Source organism: Suricata suricatta, chromosome 11 (assembly GCF_006229205.1).
Source record: "Suricata suricatta isolate VVHF042 chromosome 11, meerkat_22Aug2017_6uvM2_HiC, whole genome shotgun sequence".
Classification (NCBI taxonomy): Eukaryota; Metazoa; Chordata; class Mammalia; order Carnivora; family Herpestidae; genus Suricata; species Suricata suricatta.
Window position 1 is genome coordinate 59,963,613 of NC_043710.1, and position 22,807 is coordinate 59,986,419.

The window sequence follows — 22,807 nt, forward strand, 5'->3', positions numbered from 1 at the left end:
ATGAGCATGGGGCCAGGGAGGGTAGAGGATAAATTGAGTTAAATCGGTAATGAGCTTCTTTCTCACTGTGCTTTGGAGATGCTCACCTAATCTTCTGACTCTGAATAAGCAATTTGGCTGCCTAATTAAGTTAACCAATAATTTCCCGTTTGACACCCAGGCTGCCTGATAATTTGGGGGTAACTGTGAATCTGTTCATCATTTCTTTTCAAAATGCATTTCTCAGTTTGCCTCTGGGATTCAAGCACAGAGTCCATTCTCTCTATTCCTCAGACTCCCGTGCCTCTTCACACACCTCTAAGCCTTGCCTTGTACAATTTTCTCTACTGGGAATGCCTCTCTCAGATCCCTGATGCTCAGTGAAATCCTACTTGGCCTTCAAGCCCAGGCGCAAAACATGAGTGAAATGAAGAAATGAGCCTTTGCACCCCCAGGGTAAAGCCAATGGCTACTTTTACCATCATTCCACAGCTCCTTAAAAAATTCGTACTGATAGCCATCCTCCATTAAGGACCAACAGAGACTGCATGCTTCACAAATGTAGCATAGGCTCATAGCAACACGACAAGGAAAGAAGATGACACACTGTTTCTGTGTTAATTACTGTGGTAAAACATACATAACCCTTTAAACCAGGGCTAAGTGTACGCTTCAGCGGCGTTAAGTAATTCATATTGTTGTGCGACCGTCACCTGCTCATCTGCAGAACTTTTACAGCATCCCTACCTGAAAGTCAGCATCCATTAAACCCTAACTCCCCACTCCCCTCTCTCCCAGCCCCAGGTGTCCACCGCCATGTTGTCTTAGAAGTGAGGAAGTCGCGGCTTGCGGAGGTGAGGGGACTCGCCCAAGGTTTCACAGCTGGACGGGGCACCGTCAGGAGAAGAGGTCTCCTCCTTAGACTCCAGAACTGCTTCTCTTTCGATCCTGCAACAGTGCCTGCTCTACCCCGACTGTAGACAGAGACACAAGGTCGTCATATCTCCACTTCTTGGCGATTCATCTAGACTCCTGATTCCAGAATAATGCCCAGCACACTGAGGGAGCTTGGGATAGACACAGAACAAATTACAATATGCATCTACAACTGACACATTGTTGCCAGCCTGACCCAGAAGTTGGAAACCGAGCTCAAATAGCAGCCTTGGCTTTCTAAAAACATTTATTGAATGCCAACTGTGTGCCTGGCCTCATGCCAACTTCTCCTTGCTGTCCCCTAGCCTGCTGGCCCCACTCAACAGAGGAGGCCTGAGGGCTGGCTTTGCCTGACGACCATGAGGCAGAAAATTTGTGTTTACATTACCCAGTCAATTCTGTATTTATTTTGGATATTAAGCAGTGACATAAAAGCTGCTGACATTAACCTTCAGGGGCAGAATTGGCTTTAATGGACCCCATAAAAGTTATTATTGATGGCAGCTGCACGCTGCATCGCTGTGACCTCAGCAAAAGTCTCCACCACTATCAATACTGTTGACAATTACTATTGACTAATGCGAGGCTGGGTGGGGAGGCAGAGTTGATGTTCCTTCCTGTGGCTAGAAGTTGCTGGGGTTACTTTGCATTTCACATTTGGTAAAGATCTCTGAGAACGTGGTCACATATTCTGGGTGGCCTCAACTGAGAGTCTAACACTTGCTGATTCAAATGGAGGTGGGCAAAGGGCTCACACTATAGGATTGGAGAGATGGGAGTTCTAACCCAAGCTCTGGTGACCTGCTGACTTACCATCTCCATAGTCTCTGCCAGGAGACTTTTTGGAGCCTCTGTTTTCTCATCTGAGAAATGGGAATGCCATGGCATTGTCATGAGGATTAAAGGCAATCACGCATGAAGAGGGCCCTCTGTGGGCCCTCTGTGGGCCCTCCATGTGGCTCCCCTGTACTTCTGAAAAGTGGTTACACTCTGAGGTACTGGCTAATGTACCCAGTGTGATAGAGCCCCGTTCTAGAGGTAAGACACAAGTTCTCATCAAGGAAGGAGAACTGGGGGAGGGCATGAATGTGGGACAAAGAGAGGAGGGCAGAGGAGGGGGCTGGAGATGGGTGGGGGCTGGAGATGGGAGGGGGCTGGAGAGGGGAGGGGGCTGGAGATGGGAGGGCAGGGAGAGATAAGGAGAACAGCCAGGACAGACCCAGATTCCTCTGGAGGGTGTGGTGTCAGCTCTTCCCTCCCCTTTACCTCCCAGAGCCCGGGTCCTCAACTGTAAGTTGGGGGACAAAACAATGTGCCAAGAGCGCTGTCAACATCATCAGGAGACAAAAGGGAGCCATTCCTACGGTTTGTGCACTGTCAGTATGATTCACGGTCACTATTTAGACCAGAGCAGAACAAAGCTATTACTGTAGCTTTCCACCCAGGGGCACATGGACAAGCACGTGGGCAGCTGTGGGTGTGTGGGCTTGGGGAGCCCAGGCCTGGAAGGGCTGCAGAGCCCGGGGGATCTTTGTTAGAGCCACCTGTCCACCTCCTTCGCCTGCCTGTCTTCCTCAAGAACAGCAAGCCTTAAGTGCTGCAGCCAGTGTTGAAACAGATGATCAGAAAAGAAGGAAGAGGTGGCCCGGCCACAGGAAGCAGGCAGCCGGTTCCCGTCCCTGTTATCAAAGGCTGAAGCTCTTGAGGCTCCTCAACCATGTCATTATCTCCCAACGAAGGCTTAATTCAGCTCTAATTCAGCTCTCAGGGAATATATAATAATGTGGGTGGCGTGTACCTCACTAAGTCATGACTTTATAGAAAAATGATCATTTGTCACCATGGCAAGAAGCCTTCAAAGGAACAAACAACTTAAGTATTTTGCTGTGGAGGAAATTCACTATCACTAGGGCCACAAGAATGAAGATCTTAGAGTCATGTAGGCCTGAGTTCAAATCCTGTCTTGCTAGCCATGTGACTTTTGTAGGTGTCTTGACTTCTCAGAGCCTTAGTTTCCTTATTCTGAGCAATGAGCATGTTAACCCATCTCAAAGGGTTCCTGGTAGGAAATGGGCATGTTAACCCATCTCAATGGGCATGTTAACCCATCTCAAAGGGTTCCTGGTAGGAAATGAGATCCTAGAACTAAAGCATTAGCACTGTGCTTGGGGGCTGCTGACTAGCAGCAGCTACTAATTGCTAATGTTGCTATTATCATTTTCTTCTTGTGCACCTTCATCCTAATGCAAACACTTCAAATTACAGAATCCCAGATCTAGAAGGGCCTGTATGTCACTCAGCTCAGCTCTTCCCCGAAAGTGTTCACTGGAACACCAAACCCATCAGACGCTCTGAGAATGAAGTGTTCCATGCCCAAATCAATTTGGGGAATGCTGCATGTGTCTCTCCTTGGTGGTTTACCCATTAGCATGCATGTTAATAAATTAAAGGCTCTGAGAAGTCCTGCAGTAAAGAACTTGGTTTAAAATAACATGGCGTGTTCTACATTATTTGGCCACCAAGCACTTTCCTGCTGTCATCCCCACCCCAACCTAAGAACTATTAACATTCTTAGATATGGGAAATGCTGATTCTGTTTAAACTACTTATTTTACAGGAGAGAAAACACAGGTCCAGAGAAAGGATCCAACTTATCTAGTGCCCCACCCCAGGTCAGTGATGGAACTGAGGCTCCCTGCCTCCCCACCAGAGACCATTTTCTTTGTAGAGGCCTTACATACCAAATCTGTGCTCTGCTTCAGTGTATGGTGGGGGTGGGGGGGGATCCCTTGACCTGGGCCTTGGTGGGAAGGTGGATAAAGGAGTGTGGATGGTTTGCCACTGCAGAGAAGGGGATCTCCCCCTGGTGCTGAGGTCATCGACCTCCTCCTAGGGCTGGCTGGAGGTCAAGGGAGGGTGTCAAGGCCAAGCCAGTATCTAGGCACTGCTGTTCCCTTCCCCCTCAGACAGGTGCACAGGCTCCCATAGGAAAACCTCCGAGCTCTCTGGGACGGGTGGTGGAGTGGATATTTGGAACTCTGCTGCACCTGACTCTTTAAGAAAATAAATTTCCTACCTGACCCTGACCTTACCTGGTCTCTGCCTGACTCCAAATCTGGGACTCTGCTGTGTATAAGCTAGCTAGAGCATCCTTTCCAGAGATTAACCTGCCTAAGCCTTCACCTCTGACCTGGTCTCCTCCCTCCCCACCCCCCACCCATCCCTCTGCTGAGGAAGCCTGGACAGGAATTAGGAGGATCCTGTATTTGGGGCCTGAAACCAGTAGGGGGCACTGGTGCCTGACTCAGCCTTTTCGGTTTTCACTCACGTCGCCCCTCCCACTCTGGCTTGGGAGCACTAGCACACCCCATTATGGACCTCTCAGAAACAACCCTCCCCCCTTCCCTGGGCAGAGGGGCTATCTCTGGTCTCTACTCCGCTCCCCAAGGCTGTGCAACAGGCTCAGCAGGGGCCTCCTCAGTTCTGACCTGGGTTCTCAAAGCTGCCCAGAGAGTAGCTGGGCACAAAGCACCCAAGCAGGGAGACCCCCTGAGCAACGCCCTGTAGGGCTGCAACTAACCCAGAGCCCCTCAGGCATCTGCCTACAAGGTCCCAAAGCAGGGAGGGAAATTCTGAAACCGGTTCCGGCTCCTCCACCATACAAAGGAGGCGTGTGAACTAGCTGCTCTCTTTTTCTCCCACGGCATCTCCTGGGCCTTGGAAGAAGGAAGGGGTGCAGAGGGGAGGGTGCGATCGAGACCAGAGCCTGCATGTCGCCAGATCTGAACGTGAGATCGGAGGAAAGCGGGAGCAAACCCTCAGGCTTTCAGTTACCCCAACACGATGGTTTTTGTTAAAGGGCATTCTCTGACCAGCCTAAGACACTGGGGGAGGGTGCCCCAGTGGTGACCCCCCCCGCCCCTCGCTTTGCTGAGCACCTGGAGGCTGAAGACTGAGTGGGACTCAGGCAGGACCAGATACAGCTGATGCAACAGAAAGATGCTGGGGACCCATTACCACTGCTCCCCCCGCCCCCGCCACCTTGCAAGTAATAACCCTGTGCCTTAGGCACCCCCATCTGAAAACTCGAAAACGAAGAGCAGTGACCCAATCTCTGGTGTGTCACCAGTGGGTGGGTGTTTCGTGTGACCGTGCAAGAGGCTCTGACTTCTGACCACTGAGAGTAAGGCAATTTTTCACCAACTTTCCCGGAGTCCCAAGCAATGGAGCCGGAAATCGATATTGTAATTAAACCCTGGCCCCGATGCCCAGGCGCCCAGCACAGGCCAGGCGGGCCACTCACCGGTCTCGGTGTTCTCGTGCTCTGTGTCGGTGAGCGTGAGGTTGGAGTTGGCCCGGCTGGACAGGCAGGAGCTGCGCCCCGACCGCGTGCTCCGGCCCCACAGCCGCACGGGGTGCTCAGGGGACAGCACGGTGTCCGCCTCCACGTCGGCATCAGAGCTGGCCCCCATGGAGTAGCCGCAGTGCGGGAGGCCTATGTCTGTCCGGTACAGGGTGCCGTGAGGGGGCGTCACCTCTCCCAGCCCCAGCTCGCGCAGGGTGAAGTTGGCTCCTGGGAGGAAATGCAGGAGAGCTCAGTTAGGGTCTCCTGAGAAGGGGTCTCCCCGCCAGAAACCAGGCCCCTTACCCCAGGATTCACCGTTGTCTGCCAAGCTTGCATGGTGTTCTGCCCGCATGCCCCTCTGCCGAAATGGCTCCTTTTGCCCCTCCCCCATCAGCCCAGCTCCTCCACATCCTTTAAGGCCCAACGCACACGGCACCTCCTTTGTGAGGTCTCCCCTGATGCCTACACCCTGTGCGAGAGTCACTACTTCTTGCTGTATCCAGGCTCCTCCTTAGAGTCCTTGGCCTGGGTCATCCTGCGCAGTAGATCAAGGGCCTGACCCTTCTGCAGGTGATGACCTCAGTGGGGGCAGGGACCCTGTCGTGCTCATTGATAAATCCCTGCGCCTAGAACAAAATGTGGGGCTCAGCAGGGGCTCAGTAGATATCTGTTACATTGAGCCTTCGGTCTCCTCTTCTGATCCAGAAAGGAGCACTCCTGAGCAGAGAAGATGCCTAGGTGATGCAATGCAGATGGCTGCCCTGGGACCAGAAGGTCCTTTCTGAAGTCAGGGAAGCCTGGAGCATGGCAGGAAGAAGGCGATGGGCAGAGAAAAGTGGGCCCCACCAAACCAGTGGGCGTGGCCTTCAGCTTCTGCATGCTAGGGCCAGGCGGTGGAGGGAATATGCAGGCTTTGGAGTAAGCCAGGGAGCCAAGCACACAGCCAGGGCTGGACTGCTTAGAGGTCCTGAGGGCTTGGAAAGGCCTGGAAACATCCAGGACTGAGGCCTGTGAAGACGTGGGTGAGGGGCGTCCCCTGGGGGATTGGTGTGTAACAAAGGGAAGGCTGACTTCCACGGAAAACAGCCTCCATGTTACACCTGAATGTTCACTCAACGTCTGTTCAAGGACGGCTTCCTCCATATTTCTACTATTCCCCTGAGTGTTTGGGGGATGAAAAACAGGGGGTGGACAGAGGCATTAAGAGTCCTATCCCAGTCAAACCACTTCTCTGGGAAATGGCTTTCTAATCAGGTAGCTCCCACTTTTAAGCCAATTCCAACTGGCCATGGGCCTTTGCGGACACACAGCAATGCGTAGGGCATGGCGCCCGGCTGTACAGTCAAGTGGTGGAGATCCACCTGGATGCATGATTACAGGTGGAAGTCCAAAGTGGGGAGATCCACGAAGAATGCTCTGGGAACACACAGGCAGAGGGTAGGAGCTCAGAGGACAGGTTTGCAGATGAGAGTGACCTTGGAGAACAGAGTCAAGACGGGAGGAGAGATGCCTGAGTGTTGAAGGATTCCTACAGCCAGGGCCAGGGCTGGCCGGGAACGCCTGCGGAGGCCGGCACCTGCTGGAGGCGAGGAGGGCAGCCAGCAGGGAGAGCCCCTACCACACGCGTGTGCATCACTCTGCAAAGAAGCCCCATACCCCCAAGCATCCCAGTCAGCTCTGCACTGGCGCAGGGTGTTCAGTAAACATTTTAAGAGAATGGGCAGACCCTCTGGCAGTACTTTGGAGGGTGGATAAAGGGAGGGAAGGAGCGGGGGAGCAGGGACCAGCGGGTCTGCTGTGGAAATAAGAGCTGCAGTGGGAGGCAGGGTGCCCCAACCCTGTTGCTCAGGTGGTTCATGCTGCTCCTGCCTTAATTTGAGGTGAAAGTCATGAGATCGTTCTTTTTATAAAAAATTTTTATTGTTTATGTATTTTTGGAAGAGTCAGAGACAGAGAGAAACAGAGAGAGGGGGAGAGGGAGAGAGGGAGAGAGGAAGAGAAGGAGAGAAGGAGAGAGGGAGAGAGGGAGAGAGGGAGAGAGGGAGAGAGAGAAGGAGGGAGTATGAGTAGGGAGGGGCAGAAAGAAAGGGAGTTACAGAATCTGAAGCAGGTTCCAGGCTCTGAGCTGTCAGCATAGAATCTGACATGGGGCTTGAACCCATGAACCATGAGATCATGACCTGAATGGAAAGTTGGACACTTAACTCGCTGAGCCACCCAGACACCCTGAGATAGTTCTATACTGGCTGGCAACTGATGCCCAGGCCTACCGAGTGCCCACGGGCTCTGCTCTGTCTACTCCAAACCCCTCCCTATAAACACCCCCCAGTACCCCCATAATGTGGCACAGCAGGGACCTCCAGGCTCTATCCAGTGGCCAGACAGACATTCTGGTTGGTCAGGGTATGGGTCAGACCGATGTTTAATATTCTGAATATCTCCTAGGTACCATTCTCTGGTCTGCTCTCCCCCTGTGCTCACCTTCTAAGTAGAAGAAACTCCACATTGGAGACCAAATCCCCTGTCTGCTTTCTATCCTCTCTCTCCCTGCCCGCCCCATTTACGTCTCTCTGGTCTCCCTTCTCCACCCCTGTCTTGTCCCCTACCTCTGCCCCAGCTCATGTTTCTGGCCTGATGGGCTGGACCTCTCAAGGAAAGCCAGTCACACATCAGAAGAATGTGAAATAAACAGCCCAGGCGGCATCAATTTCCATGTGGCTTGTCCTATATACCCTTTTAAGCAGTCAGATGCAGTGTGAATATGAGTGAGCAGAGAGATCTGTAGACTGAGAAATGCAAGGTGAGGGCGGACTCCCAGGGCTCAGTGATCCCTTGGAGCCATCAGCCCCTCTCAGGTGTGAGCTCAGAAGAGTTACTTCACCAAATGTGGGAGGTCCTAGTGATCTGTTTGCTTTACGTCCTTTTTGGCCTCTTCCGTGAGGATCCTAGGACACAGGCTGACATACCAACCCGCTCAACATCTAGTTGTGTGAACGTGGGCTGCTGCAGTCATGTAAGCCTCAATTGTCTTGTCTTTTAAGTGGGGGTGATAATCTATGACCTGTTACCCTCACAGAATTTTTAAGGATCTAGGGAGGTAATGGGCAGGAAGTACTCTGTTATGAGATGAGAATGATTCTCTTTTTCTAAATTTTAATGTTTGTTTATTATTTTTGAGAGAGAGACACACACACACAAAGAATCCAAAGCAGGCTCCAGGCTCTGAGCTGTCAGCACAGTACCCAATGTGGGGCTTGAACTCATGGACTACGAGATCATGACTTGAGCCAAAGTTGGATGCCTAACTGACTGAGCCACCCCGGCACCCGATTCTTATTTTTCATAAGGACAAGAGGCTCCTCACTGCAGCCTCCTGTGCTAGAGCAGCATCCAGGCCAAGCTGGGCCAGGCAGAGCTCACTGGACTCTATCAGGCATGGGCAGTTCAGAGCTGCAAGAAAGCTCTGATACCCCTTTACCCCTTCTCCACACCCAGAGAAGGCAGTTAACGGGAGGCAGCCTCTATGGGGCATCTGCTCCACGCCAGTGCTGTGTCAAGTGCTTTATTTACAATCCTCATTAATCCTCATGACCATCCTATGGGTGGCAGGCATCCCTGTTAACCTATTCCCTAGGTGAAGAAGCTGAGGGCAATAAAAAAGCCAGATCCAGAATTCAGTCAAGATGGGTCGGTTGCCAGAGTCTGAACTTCTAACCACAAGCTGGAAAAGAGCTAATGATCCTTCCTCTTTTAAGCCTGAGAGGCAGCACGATACACAGGCCAGCTTTGATGTGCATTCAGGCCTATGGGAGAGGCTGGGTGGCTGTCAGGCTATATGAGGGTATAGAGCGTCTGTGATCTGGGGCAAATGATTCAGCTCGCGGTTGTCATAAGGATTAGATAACAATGTCCACATGTACATAAACCACACAGCACGCTGCCTGCCTAACCCTGGCTGTGGAGAGGAAGCAGGTAGGCAGAGTCAGCGACTGGCAGCAGCCCGCCAGGCGTCACAGAGGACTCAAGGATCTGCAGGCAGAAAAATAGGAATCGCTGCAGCACCAGGGTGGGGAACAAATAGGGCAAGTGTGGGGACAATGAGGAGCTCTGAGGGTTGGAGCGTGGGTGGCGGGGTGTGGAGAGGCAGGGGACAAAACAGTCCAGGAAGAGAAATGGATTGGGGAAAGTCCCTTGCCAGGTTAAGGAGGCCACGAATGGACAAGGGGGAGTCATTCCCGACTTCACTGTAGCTGCAATGCAGAGAATGGCCCAGAGGGGACAGCACTGGGTGAAGGGGGCTGCAGTCAACCCTCCCGGAGAGAGATGACAGTGGCCGGAACAGGGACAGTGGCAAAGGGGATAAAGAAGAGGGATGGATTGAAAGTTACTTTGGAGTAGGATGGTCAGGCTTTGGTGACCAGTGTATACAGGGAGTGAAGGAGGAGTCAGGTGCCAGGATGTTCTCCAAATTACCAAGATCTGTCTCTGGAGCAACGCTTTGACAAATCAGGAGAATGAGGCAAAAATGGTAATCTGTCTGCTGAATGGATACATATATGACGAGTAATAAAACAGATAACTGGCCTATTCTGCATTCGATGTTAGCATGCCTACCACTTACCACATGCCACTCCAGCCCACAGTTCAGACAGCCCATTTAACAGATGAGGACTGAGGGCTGGAGGAGGGCTGGTGGTGGTTCTGAACGCAACCCCAGTTAGTCTGACCCAGAGCCCCGCTCCTAACCAGCTCTTTATGCCCATGGACGGGGTGACCATGAAGATGAAAAACTAAGGACGAATTACAGGCAGGCTGTGACCAGATCTAAGAGCCAGAATAGCCGAGACCTGGTGTCGACCTGTGTCAGGCCAGCTGTCTCCACCGGCGCAGCATGCAGCACGCAGGTGCACACCTGCCCCCAGCCCCGCCCCCGCTGCCCTCACCTGCGCGGCAGAACTCCTCGGCCTCCTGAGGCACCATGTCCTTGACTCGGCTGCCATAGGCCAGGCGGGCGTCCTGGTCGTAGGCCTTGAGGGTCTCGCTGGAGCTGTAGGACTTCTGTGGAGCCTTGCCCTCCTCGCTGTCCGCGGAGGAGCTGGTGTAGCGGCGCTCGGCATCGCGGCGCCGGGTCAGTGAGCGGTAGGGCTTCCTCTCCTTCACGTCCATGGCCTCCGGCCCGCGCTCCTCCACATCCACGAACAGGGTCCTCGCCGCGCTCAGGGTTGAGTGGTCTGGAGCCGGGAAACCAAAGAAGGGGCGTGAGCGCAGGCCCCAGGAGGCAGAGGCAGCACCCGAATCCATCCCAGACTTGGATTCGCCCTGCAATGCTGTGCACCGGGGTCTTCAGCTTGGAGAGGGGAGGGCACGGCTCCACAGCCACACAGCAAAGGGGGACTGGCACCCGGGCCCTCTGGGGATGAATCCTGTCGTTTTCTGCTACCCGGCCTATCCACCATGAAGACGCTTCAGCCTCTCCTCCACTGATGGGCATCAAGGAAGTTGAAAACAAAGACCAGAAGACAATGATTTCCGTAATCCCCCTAGATAGGAATCATGTGTTTGTTCTCATCACGTCTCCAGCTGGGATAGGGTCTGACACGGGGCTGGGGCTCCTTAAGAAATTGTGAAACAGGGTTCCTGGGTGGCTCAGTAGGTTAAGCCTTGGACTTCAGCTTAGGTCATGATCTCATGATTGGTGGATTCCAGACCCGCATTGGACTCTGTTCTGTGAGCATAGAGCCTACTTCAGATCCTCTGTCTCCCTCGCTCTCTCTGCCCCTCCCCCACTCATGCGCACGGAGCGTGTGCTCTCTCACTCTCTCTCTCAAAAATAAAACATTAAAAAAAAAGAATTGTTGGGGCACCTGGATGGCTCAGTCAGTTCAGTGTCCGACTTTGGCTCAGGTCATGATCTCACAGTTTGTGAGTTCAAGCCTGGTGTCAGGCTCTGTGCTGACAGCTCAGGGCCTGGAGCCTGCTTTGGATTCTGTGCCTCCCTCTCTTTCTGCTCCTCCCCCATTCACACTCTGCCTCTGTTTCTGTCTCTCCCTCTCTCTCAAAAATAAATAAAAACATTAAAAAACAATGAAGAGTTTGTGAAATGAAAAACCATACACAGGCACGGGGCTAAGCACTTGGCATACATTATCTCATTACATGGTCACATGTTCCAAGATGTTATTATCATTTCTAGCCTTTTTTGGAAATGAGTCAGTATAAACAGCCAATCCACATGTATCATGACCAGATAATTAGACAATTACTTGCTCATTGTCTGTTTTCTTCCACTAATAAGTAGGCACATGAGAGCTGGCACCTTAGCTGTTTTGCTCACTCAAGAGCCTGGTGCACCTAATACATATCTGTTTATCTAAATGGCCAACCAATCCCCATTGGACAGATGAGAAAACCAGGGTTCAGAACCTCCGTCAAGGTCATTTAGGCATTAAGAAAGCCAGGATCTGAACCCAGGTCTGTTAGGCTCTAAAACCAGAGGGGCGCCTGGGTGGCTCAGTTGGTTAAGTGTCGGACTTCGGCTCAGGTCATGATCTCACGGTCGTGGGTTCGAGCCCTGCATCAGGCTCTGTGCTGACAGCTCAAAGCCTGGAGCCTGCTTCAGATTCTGTGTCTTTCTCTCTCTCTGACTCTCCCCTTCTCATACTGTCTCTGTCTCTCAAAAATAAATAAAAAAACATCAAAACCGGAGTTTTTCTATTCTATCATACTTCCTTGAGTCCCCTCCCTTCCGCTACACTACACAGCATGCTTCCAGTGAGGCTGACCTTGGCCACCATGGCAATCTGAGAACCTCCTCAGGTCCAGGCTTGCAAGCCTCAGCAGAGACCCCCCCCCCCCGCAGCACCTGGGGAAGCCACAGTACCAGCCCCATTCGCCTGGGAGTTGCCAGGGTGTCTGATTGGTGGGAAGTGCCTAATCTCCCTTTCTTTTCTTTTCCCCATCTGGACCTTTTTGCCCTAAACTGACATCCTGGAGTTTTTTTTTTCTACCCATGATAGCATTCCCTTTTTTCCTTCCAAATGTCTTCCTTTGGCTCTGGAATAGCAAATGCAGCCCCCTACAAGAGCCGGGGGTAAGCACAGGAGAAAACAAAATATCATGAGCGAGGCATGATGAGAGCCCTTATATTCCTTGACACGTACAACTTGCTCAGTTTTCTTTCATGGTTCCACTTCTCGGAGCCACGTGGGTATATAAACATTTCACTGTGTGACTGTCCTGTAGATAACCAACCAAGCGAGAGCTATGACCACTGGTGCCATGCTGGCATGGAGGCTCCATGCCTGGGGTGGGGTGTCTGACACACTACAGGGCCTGCCAAGAGGGCATCTGGGCACCCCGTGCCTGCCAGGGCTGCAGTATAGCAGTACAGGGTCACTTGTTAATTTAAAAAAATTTTTTTAATGTTTATTTATTTTTGAGAGAGACAGAGACAGACAAACAGACAGACTGTGAGCAGGAGAGGGGCAGAGAGAGAGGGAGTCACAGAATCTGAAATAGGCTCCAGGTTCTGAACTCCTAGCACAGAGCCCAATGACATGGGGCTGGAACTCATGAACCGTGAGATCATGACCTGAGCCAGTCAGATGCTTAACCAACTGAGCCACCCAGGTGCCCCTAGTGACTTGTTAATTTTTAAGACAAGTTAGAAATTTGAACTTCGATATAAAATGTATGATTTTGGAATGCTATCCATTATTTCTTAAAATTTCGAAACACTTTGGAGGCCAAACAGAACACAATGAAAGGCAGTTTTGGTCTGATGTGTGGGTGTTTCCAAGTTTTTTGTTCAATCATGGACAGATGAGGCATCCTTTTGGCTGAAGATGCTCTCTTCCCTACCAAGACCCAAAAGTCCCTTTCCTGGGGAAGGTCTCAGCCTGGCTCCAGTGCAAGTCCTGCTCATCTTGTTAAAGAGCACTCTAGACCCACTCAAATGGGTCCATATGTCCTAACCTGGAAAGTGGCATCACTTAACTGGTTGGTGTCACTGGGATTTATCACAGATCCCAAGTGTCTACTATAGACTTCCTTCGGCACGTTCTCCATGATTTTCAGAGTACAAACATTTGTGATTTTATTGGTGCCCCCTAATAACCATAAAGCATATAAGACCACTATTTTCACCCCCATTTTATAGTTAGGGCAACAGTGACCCAGAGCCATTCAACCACCTGCCCAAGCCCACATGGTGAATTAGTAGCAAAGCCAACATTACTACACAAATGATGCCTTAGGGTTGCAACTAGAGCCAATCAAGATGTGTAGGTGACATTTTTTGGGACTCAGTTCTCAAAATACCCCAGGAAATTAGTTTTCTTTTTTTAAGGAAATTAGTTCTGAGACAAGGAGCAGGACCTAGGATACACAGAAATCAAATCATCTTACTGGAGCCCAAACACAAGGTTCCGGGCTCTGGTCTCTTAACATTCAGTCTTCTGACACTGGCTGATGAAATGATAGTAGGTCCTCTGAGTACATGAGGGGCGGGGCTGGAGGGAAGACCGATGATAATACTCCTACTCCAGGGGCTGTAAAACCTTTTTGCCTGCAATCCATAATTTGAAAAACATCTTATGTCGTGACTGGATACATACATTTATGTATGTGAATGTGTGTGCTTATGTATATAAAATGGAAATAAGAGTCACAAAACCAAAGTTACCACATGATGAACATGTACTCTGATATTTCCTATTTCATTCTCTTTAAGTTTTTTAAAAAGGCAGATTAAAGATGACCCAATACTGGCCTTTGACCCAAAGCACTATTCTGGTCTCATGCGGATGAGGATTTATGGCGACTGTCACCTGGCCTCTGTGTACTCTGGCCCTTCACCTCCTACCCATCCCCCTGAATGACAATAACAATGAAGATAATATAATAAAATTAAGCACTAAAGTAATGTTAGCCATTGTTAATACTAGTGACTAATAATTCATAATACTGATTTCATAATAATAGCCAAAATTACATTATTATTAGTAGTTAATACTTACTGAGTACTTTTAATAATACTGTGTATGATAATATTTTAACCCTTACTTCAATTCTGTGGTATAGGTACTATGACCGCACATTATAGGTGAGAAATTGCAAGGTTAAGTATATTGTCTAAGGTTACACGGCTGATGAGTGGTAGAGCCATAATTCTGATCCAGGGGTTGAACTTGGCACATGGATACAGCCATGAGATGATAGTGCCTCTATAGCTTGTGCCCATATCATGCTATCGTCCTGCTGACGCCTCTCTAGGAGCTCTATGGAGGCTTCAGAATAAATTCCTGTTTCCTGGTCAAAACAGAAGGCTGATCTGTGATCCGGCCCATGTCACTTCCTTCTCACTGAGCCACTTGCAACCTTCCTGGGTGTTAATTCTGTGGCTTCTCTGCCTTTGTGCATGTCGGTGTATCATTGCACATGCACAGACTTGATAGTTTATATTCACATCCGCTTTTCCCCTTGATGGATGTTCATTGAGGGCAGGCCTGGTGTCCACAGAACTCATGGAATGTGTTGAGCGAATGAATGAATACAGTTACTTGACAGCTACATTTTTACTTCTTACCAATCTTAGGTGATATAAAATATTAGTATTTGGTTTAGGTAATCATGTATTAGATACATAATTGAATAGATACATAGAATTGAATCAAAGGCATTGCTCAGATGCCTTTTTTTTTTTAATTTGAAGGGAGCACCTGGATGACTCAGTCAGTTAAGCATTCGACTTTGGCTTGAGTCATAATCTCACGGTTCATGAGTTTGAGCCCTGCATTGGGCTCTCCATGGTCACTGCAGAGCCCGCTTCAGATCCTCTGTCCTCCTCTCTCTCTGCCCCTTCCCACTCACTTCTTGCTCTCTTTCTCAAAAATAAACAAACATTAAAAAATAAAATAAAATTTCAGAGAAAGCCTGCATTTAAGTGCGTGCCTACTATTTAGCAGCTGTATAACCTGGGACAAGTTATGTCTCGTCTCTCTCTGTGCTTCAGTTCCCTCACCTGTAAAACAGCATCAGCCTCTTAGCGTTGTTCTGAGTATTAAATGAGTTAATATATGTCCCTGGTATATATTGTCTTTAATACATAGCAGGTGCTCAGTAAATGTTAGCCATTATTACCATCAGAAAAAAACCTGACATTTTATTTTTAAAAGGCACACTCTAGAAGGCTCCAGCTGAGCGTCAGTTATAATTGGAGAAGGAACATCCCCTCAGAAACATATGTTAATAAGGCTGCGACACATTTTACGCTGTTAAATTGGTGGGTGACCATGTTCTCTTATCAGTGTGTGCCTGACCGAAGACACCAGCTTCCAGGCAAAGGCCCAGTGACCACGAATTATTATGAGCACAGCCCCAAAACTCACGGCTTCCCTGTCACAGAGCAGAGGCAGGGAGAACATCTGCCTTGCTCCTATTCCCTTTTAATTTTTTCCCCGCTTTGGGTTCATATAGTAATTCAGTACATGGTAAATATATATTTTCTAACAGATGGTAGTTTGGTCATGGTCCACACTCAGCTTGGCATTTAATAGAGGAGAAAGAGGGTGGGATGCAAGAAGCAACAGTGGAGCGGGGGTCCGAAGCACAGTGATGCAGAGACCTGGTGGGAGGGTGGAAGAATCCTGGGGAAGGGGCCCAGCTTGGACCCACCCATGCCAACCCTCCCACCAGGGCTGGGCAGCCCAGGCGCCCGGCACACATTCATGTTTGTACATGTCAGTCTCTCCTTACCCTGCTGACCAGGGTTCTCCACTGCCCCTAATTCCATTAGCTCAGCCTTCCTGACTCTCCCTCTGCCCCTTCCCACTGCCTGCAGAGCACCCCACTTCTCCCAGACACACACCCTCTGCTTCTGCCCCTCAGAGCTGCCAGCCATTTCTCAGACACCCTCCACCTTTACCGCCACACAGCCTCCCCACACCAGGTTCACGGGTTCACCTGAGGGAGACAGGGCAGGGGGGTGTAGGTGAGAGGTCACGGTGCCGCATCCCTGCTCCCTGCTTTGTAATCCTTTGTCCACTCATCTGACACCAGGTGGCTCTTCATCCTGGCTTTTTCAACAGCCTTCCCTGCCCTCACCTGTCCAGGCCCAGAGGGTACCTTTCTGGTCGCCGCCAGACCCTGGTGTCTCATCATCCTGGCTGGCTCCTCTCACCTGCCCACACCTCTGTCCCTTCATTAAAATTTGTTCACTTAAAGCATCTGGGGCAAATCCTGTTTCCTGGGGAATCTGACTCTTTACTATCTGGTTGACTTTCAGGAGTCATCATGACCATCGTCATCAAAGTAATAACACCGCAGCTTCTTCCTACTTCGGGCTTACCACAGACCAGGCACTGGGCGAAGCGCTTTTGTTAGGCGACCTCATTTAGTCCCGCCAGACTAGTCTGTAGTGATCCCTCTGAATGATAAAGAACCTGAAGCTTATAGAAGTTAAATCACTGGCTAAAAACCACACAGTCAGAAAGTGAGTCAAGAGCTGAGTCCATCCACCCTCCACCACGCACAGTGACAGAACCAGCTTCCATGGTCTCGCTCCGGCCACTTCCTGGCTCTGGGGCTCTGGGCAGGTTAGAGGTGCTGGCTTTGTTCGGTGCTTTATAAAAGAACGCACCTTATCCCTACAGGCAGAGGGAACTGGGAAACGATTACGCTCCGTGTCATCATCATCATCATGATTGACATGTTATTTCTGACCAACAAATCCTGTAACTGCACACACGTAACATGTGTGAGACCCTGGCCTGCTCCCAAGGTGGGGCTTGCTCAACTCTTCTCCAGGTAAAACCTGAGCACCATGAAGATACCTCCAGAGAGGAGTTCATTTCCACAGCCTGTTGCATACAGACTTGTGCTGGGCCCTGGGAGCCCTCTGTCCAGGGCGTCAGCTCCAGAGGACACAACTGCCAGTGCACTGCTAAGCAGGACCTACACTTCTACACGGTTTTCCTTCTGCGGACACGGGTGTCCTTCTTAGCCTCTCCAAGGGGAAGGAGAGCAAGCCCCGGACACGGGAAGGGAGGGAGCATGTATGCACCGAGCCCTGCCCTCGGTGCCTTCCGCACAGCCCATAAGCGCTCTTGTCACACTGTAGACAGCAGGCTACAGGCTCCACGGCCCAGGTGCTTGGTCAAGCTCATGCAGCCGGGAGGTGACTCTAAAATCTACATTTTAGGCTTTTTGTTTCCTTTTACACAGAGCTGGGCTCAGATAGATCTGGAAGGTTTGAACAAGTCCATGAATGTGGGGAGGGCTGGGGCACCCTGGTGGGGATGGTGATCTGGGTATGATTTCAGACAGGAAAAGAGGTGATAACAATAGAACAATCGCCATTTATCGGGCATCTACTCGTGTGCCAGCTATTTTGTACACACTGTTTCTAATCCCTGTAACAATTATGCAGGTCAGATGTATCTTCTTTTATATTTTCTCTTATTTATTCTTGTTGTGCAAACGACATGCCAAGCTGGAAGAGATTGTGTGACTTGCTCTAGATACCATGGTTGCAAATGTCAGAGCCTAGATCTGAATCAGGAGAAAGGGACTGCACACCTGGGACCATAGGTTAATCCATTTAGCAAATGCTTACAAGGACCGTTTCTGTCCTAAGCGCTGCAGCAGATGCGCAGAAGTAACAAGCTTCCTCATTCCCTCCCTCCCCGGCCCCCTTCTCCCACCTCTTCTCCCCCCACTGAGTTCCCACCCCACCGCCCCAAGCCTTGCGTGAGGCCTATACAATGGAATACTACTTGGCAGTGAGAAAGTGAAATCCTGCCATTTGCAGCAACGTGGATGGAACTGGAAGGGATTATGCTGAATGAAGTCAGTCAGGGAAAGACAGACATCATATGTTTTCACTCACGTGTGGAACTTGAGAAACTTAACAGAAGACCATGGGGGAAGGTAAGAGGAAAAAATAAACAGAGAGGGAGGCAAACCACAAGAGATTTTTAAATATAGAGAATAAACAGGGTGAATGGGGTGGGGTGGGGGAGAGGGGAACATGGGTGATGGGCATTGAGGAGGCACTTGTTGGGATGAGCACTGGGTGTTGTATGGAAGTGATGAATCATGAGAATCTACCCCCAAACCAAGAGCACACTTTACACACTGTATGTTAGCCAAGTTGACAATAAATTATATTAAAGAAAAACCCCAAAACAAATGAGCTTCCTACTCGTTGGAACTCTAGCCAGTGGGCAAGTTGGCCAGGGAGAGAGGCAGGGGAAGGACCACAAGGGGCGCTAGGCTAGGCCAGATGGGCCAAAGGTGGAGAGACGATCAGAGCCCACTGCCCAGAGAAAGTGACCTCTAAACTATGACCCAAACATGTCAGGCAAAAGGGAGCCAGGCCAGACACTTTTGAGGTAAGGAGAGAAAAGAAGTTTAGACCTGACCTTCTGTTTTCTCTGACCAGCAGTAAAAATACATTTCTTGATCCTGAACACACATACATGTACACATTTCTAACTAAACAATTCCAGGAACCATGCCTCAGCTTTCCTCAAAGGTAGACCTTGGCATTTTCTGTTTTATTCTTCTCTACCAAAATAGAATCACGGATGGATTGCCAACCTACAGTCTGCAGGGCACTGTTCTAGTCACAGCAGGGATGGAAGTCAGAGGTGCTGAGAACTGGGACCAGAGGGAGACCCAGTTACTCTCCGAGTCCAGCCTTGAGGGAGAGAGAAAGGTTGAAAGGAAAGCCTGAGAGGGGAGGAGCAGGCAGCCTGGTGGAGAAAAAGCAATCTCTATGAACAGGTGTCATCTAAGTGAACAGTAAATCGAAAGTGAGCATGTGGCAGAAAGCCTGGAGGGGAGGTCCCTGGGGAGCGTGTCCTCTTGCTGGGCTCAGAAGCCCAGATGTGGCGGCAGCCAGAAGCTAGCCTGGAAGAACGGCACAGGTATGGGACCCGGGAGAGGAGGGGAGATGGGGGAAAGCAAAGCTTTAGGTGTGCGGGGAGAAACATAAGAAGCAAAGTTGGGTCTTTGGTGGCGGCTCCAGCAATGTTTATGAGGGGCAGAGAAACCTGCCCAGACCTATGTCACGGCCAAGTAAGCCCCACCCCTGCCAAAGCCCTCAGGACACAGTGGGGGGTGGGGGGCTGTTACCACCCTGGGTTTCCTCTCAAACTCCGAAACAGCCAGAGACGAACCAGGAAATTGACGGAATTCCTCCCGGACTAAAGTTTTATAAGTTTTCCTTAACATAAGCACATGGTGATATTTTTAGTTCTTTGTGTGTCAAGATGGGCCCATAAATATTTCAGAGCTAAAATGTGCTCTATAAAATAGAAGTCCCGGACATTATCTGTTTGTGTATGTGTGCATAAAATCAACATAAAGTTTTACTTTCCTTAGTCCTTCAGAGTTTGGTCTTGCGAGTCCTTTGTTTTTAACTCCAGTGGGATATGAAGGTGGATGCCAGGGGTGAAGGGGAGGTCTGTGCTGGGGACTGCGTCAGGCTACATGTGCACCAGAGAACTAGAGGTTGTTATTCCCACTTTACAGATTTGGAAACTGAAGCTCAGAGTAGCAAAATGATGCCCCAGTTCGTACAATATGCCAAGACAGGAATCTGGCTCCAAGTCTGTCCTCTCTGTTTTGGTACCCAGAGCACACTTCTCTGGCCCTGTAACTTTAGGGAATGTCTTGCTTTTAAATGCAGTGACACAGTGAGGGGCTCCTGGGTGGCTCAACTTCCGCCCAGGTCACCATCTCACAGCTCACAGGTTCAAGCCCCACATTGGGCTCTGCACTGAAAGCTCAGAGCCTGGAGTCTGCTTTAGATTCTCTGTCTCTCCTCTCTCTGGCCCTCCCCTGCTTGTGAGCTCTCTCTCTCTCAAAAATAAATAAATAAATAAATAAATAAATAAATAAATAAATAAATAAATAACATTACAAAAATAAAAACAGTGGCACAGTGATTATAATATTGGTGGCTGAGGGCAAGGTCTTTATTGCATGACCTCATTTTATCCTGACCATATCCCCAAACCACCCTTATTTTATAGCTGAGAAATCTGGGACAGCGAGGTGAAGTGCCTGGCCCAGAAGAGCCCAGCAAGAAGGTATCAGAGCCAGCATTCAAACCTGGGTCTATCTGACTCCAAGGCTCAAGGTTTTACTCACAACCCATCCTGCTTCCCACATAGGTCATTCCTTATTTTGGTATCCTTAGATGTTCTACTTGCCTTTTCATTCCGTTCTGTTGGCAGTATTAATTCCTTTGATGCACCAGGTTAGCAAGTAACCTGGACTTTCTGGAGCATTGCTGTTATGCCTGCCGCTCCAAGTGGCCCCACACAGTGTTGTGGGCCAAAAAAGGGCCTTTTTGGGAACACGGTGGAGTGTGGCTGCGTGCCCAGCCAAGCCACTGGGATATCCCTAATCAGCGGCTGGCAAGCAGGTGACAGATGGTGCCACTGCCTACAGATGCCATCTCGCCCTTAGATTTGAGGGCCTGTCATAGGCCAGGTATTGAGGCGAAGGGACTGCTGTATAGGCACCATCCTCTGATCCTGAGCTCGGAGAGCTCCCACAACAGCTGCCCAGACCGCTCAAAAGGGCTGAGCATGCACAGGACCCGGGCCACAATAGGCCCTCAACCCATGGGAGGGGGTACGAGGGCGTGTTTTCCACATTCTTCCGTCCAGATTCTTCCCCTCCTCAAGCTACTTACCAATGATTCTCCTTTATAATTAGAGTCAGAAAATGTGGCATTTACTATCTTAAGATGGGAAGTACCATCAAAAGTCAGCTGGCCCGTGCCCCATCAATGTCAACCCCCTCTGTACCACTCCCATGCTGGGGGCTTCACTACCTCCAGGGAAAGCTCTCACTGCACTTCCTGAAATGGGGCTGAAGCTTCTTTTAGCTTCCTTCCAAAGGCTACAGCTCTAATTCGTGGGGTCCCCGGAAAGCAGTCCAGCACCCTGTCCCAGTGACAGCCCTTCCAGCATAAATACAGACTTGTCTGTGGGTCCTTGAGTCTCCCTGTCAGGCTGAACATTTTGCCTAAGATTTTCAAGCCCTCACCTTCCTGGCGACCTTTCCCTGGGTTCATCCATCCTCACCTGCTCTTTTCCATCCACCAAGGCTTTCTAACGGGTGGGTGTTGGGGACAAGGAGATGGATCAGACACAGTCAGAGGGACAGACGCATCTAGATGGTTCCAGCACAGAGACCACAAAAAAGCAACTGACAGAGATCTCAGGGCAGGGTAGGGGACATTAGCTCAGGTGGGGCAGGCAGCAGGGAGCCAGAAGGAGGTCCCACCTAAGCTGAGGCCCCACAGGAGTTAACCAGGGGACAGGGAATAGGGCATGCTCACATGGGGTCGGCTAGAACCCCTGGGAACCTCTTGGTGCAGCTGAACTGCCCCCACACCCACCATGCACCCCTCTCTCCTGCACCCACGGGGCAGCTCAAGGCTTTCTTGGAAGCACACCCACCCAGCCCAGGCGTGCTGGCTGTGTGCTGCCTCTCAGCTTCTCCATGACCCCTTGAGAAAGTGTTGTGCCCCTCAGCTCACCCCAAAAGGGGCTTTCTCCATCTCCCTGGAGAACCCATACAAGAGCCAAGCCCCAAACCCGAGTTTCAACAGCATGCCAATTCTCTGCAAAGTGTGTTCAAGGGCCCTGCATAGATTTCTGATTCTCTGTGGGCTGATTCTGGGGCCACATTATAAGATCATCAGAGGGAGGGGAGAGATAGGCTTATTAATTGCACATCCCCTCCGGTGTCCAAGGCTTAACCTGTAATTACCTGGGGCTCCTGCGTTAGGCCTCCACTCGAGGGGAGAGCTGGAGGAGAAAATTGGCACCACAGGCGGCAGGCACTGGCTTTGGGCTCTGGAAATAGCGAGTCTCTCGGGTGTTGACACTAACTCCATTCCATAGGAGCCCTGTGGAGTTTTGAAGGTTGCAACCACTTGTGCCCTCCTGGAGGCCCAGGGCTCTGTGTCTATAGAAAGGAGAGAGCTCTCGGGTGGCTGTGGCTTGGTGATGCCACACCAGCAGGTAAAGAGCCAGGAGCCTCCAGGTTTCTCATGTTTCCCTTCATGACCTCAGTTTTCTCTTCTGCAGATTGGGGTGGTGTGAGGGTCACCTGGAATCCATGCCTGAGGACTGCCTTTATGTTCCCCCCTGGCCCCCACAATAGAATTCAAAGTACTCTGTCAAGGGCTCCAAGTTCTGTAAAGTGTAATGATTGCAAAGCCCTTTGGGGAGGAATTAAGAGGGGTCCTTGCAGCAAAGTTTGATAGCAAAGTATCCCGGAAAAGGATGTCCAGTTGCCAAGGAAGCGAGAAAGAAGGAGCTTTGGCAGAATTTCACTTATATCTCTGTGTACTCAAGCCTCAAAGAGTGGAGGGAAAGACCCGTAATGATGGGAAAACCCTAACCGCCTGAAGCTGCCACCATTTCCAATAATTAAAGGCAGACTTAATAGATATTACGGCCCTCTTTCCAGCAACTGGGTGGTCAGGCAATTTTTATTTCAATAATTAGCTGCTGTAAGTCA

General features: G+C 50.4%; 1 protein-coding gene across 1 annotated transcript in view; it reads right to left on the reverse strand.

Moving 5' to 3' along the window:
* Positions 1-22,807, reverse strand: part of TENM4 (teneurin transmembrane protein 4) — a 731,443-nt gene that overhangs the window by 370,299 nt on the left and 338,337 nt on the right. Inside the window, exons 4-5 of the mRNA XM_029957014.1 lie at positions 10,204-10,491; positions 5,219-5,488 (exon numbers count right to left, since the gene is read on the reverse strand). Of these exons, the coding sequence (XP_029812874.1) occupies positions 5,219-5,488; positions 10,204-10,426 (493 nt within the window). The 5' untranslated portion in view covers positions 10,427-10,491. The remainder of the gene's footprint in view (positions 1-5,218; positions 5,489-10,203; positions 10,492-22,807) is intronic.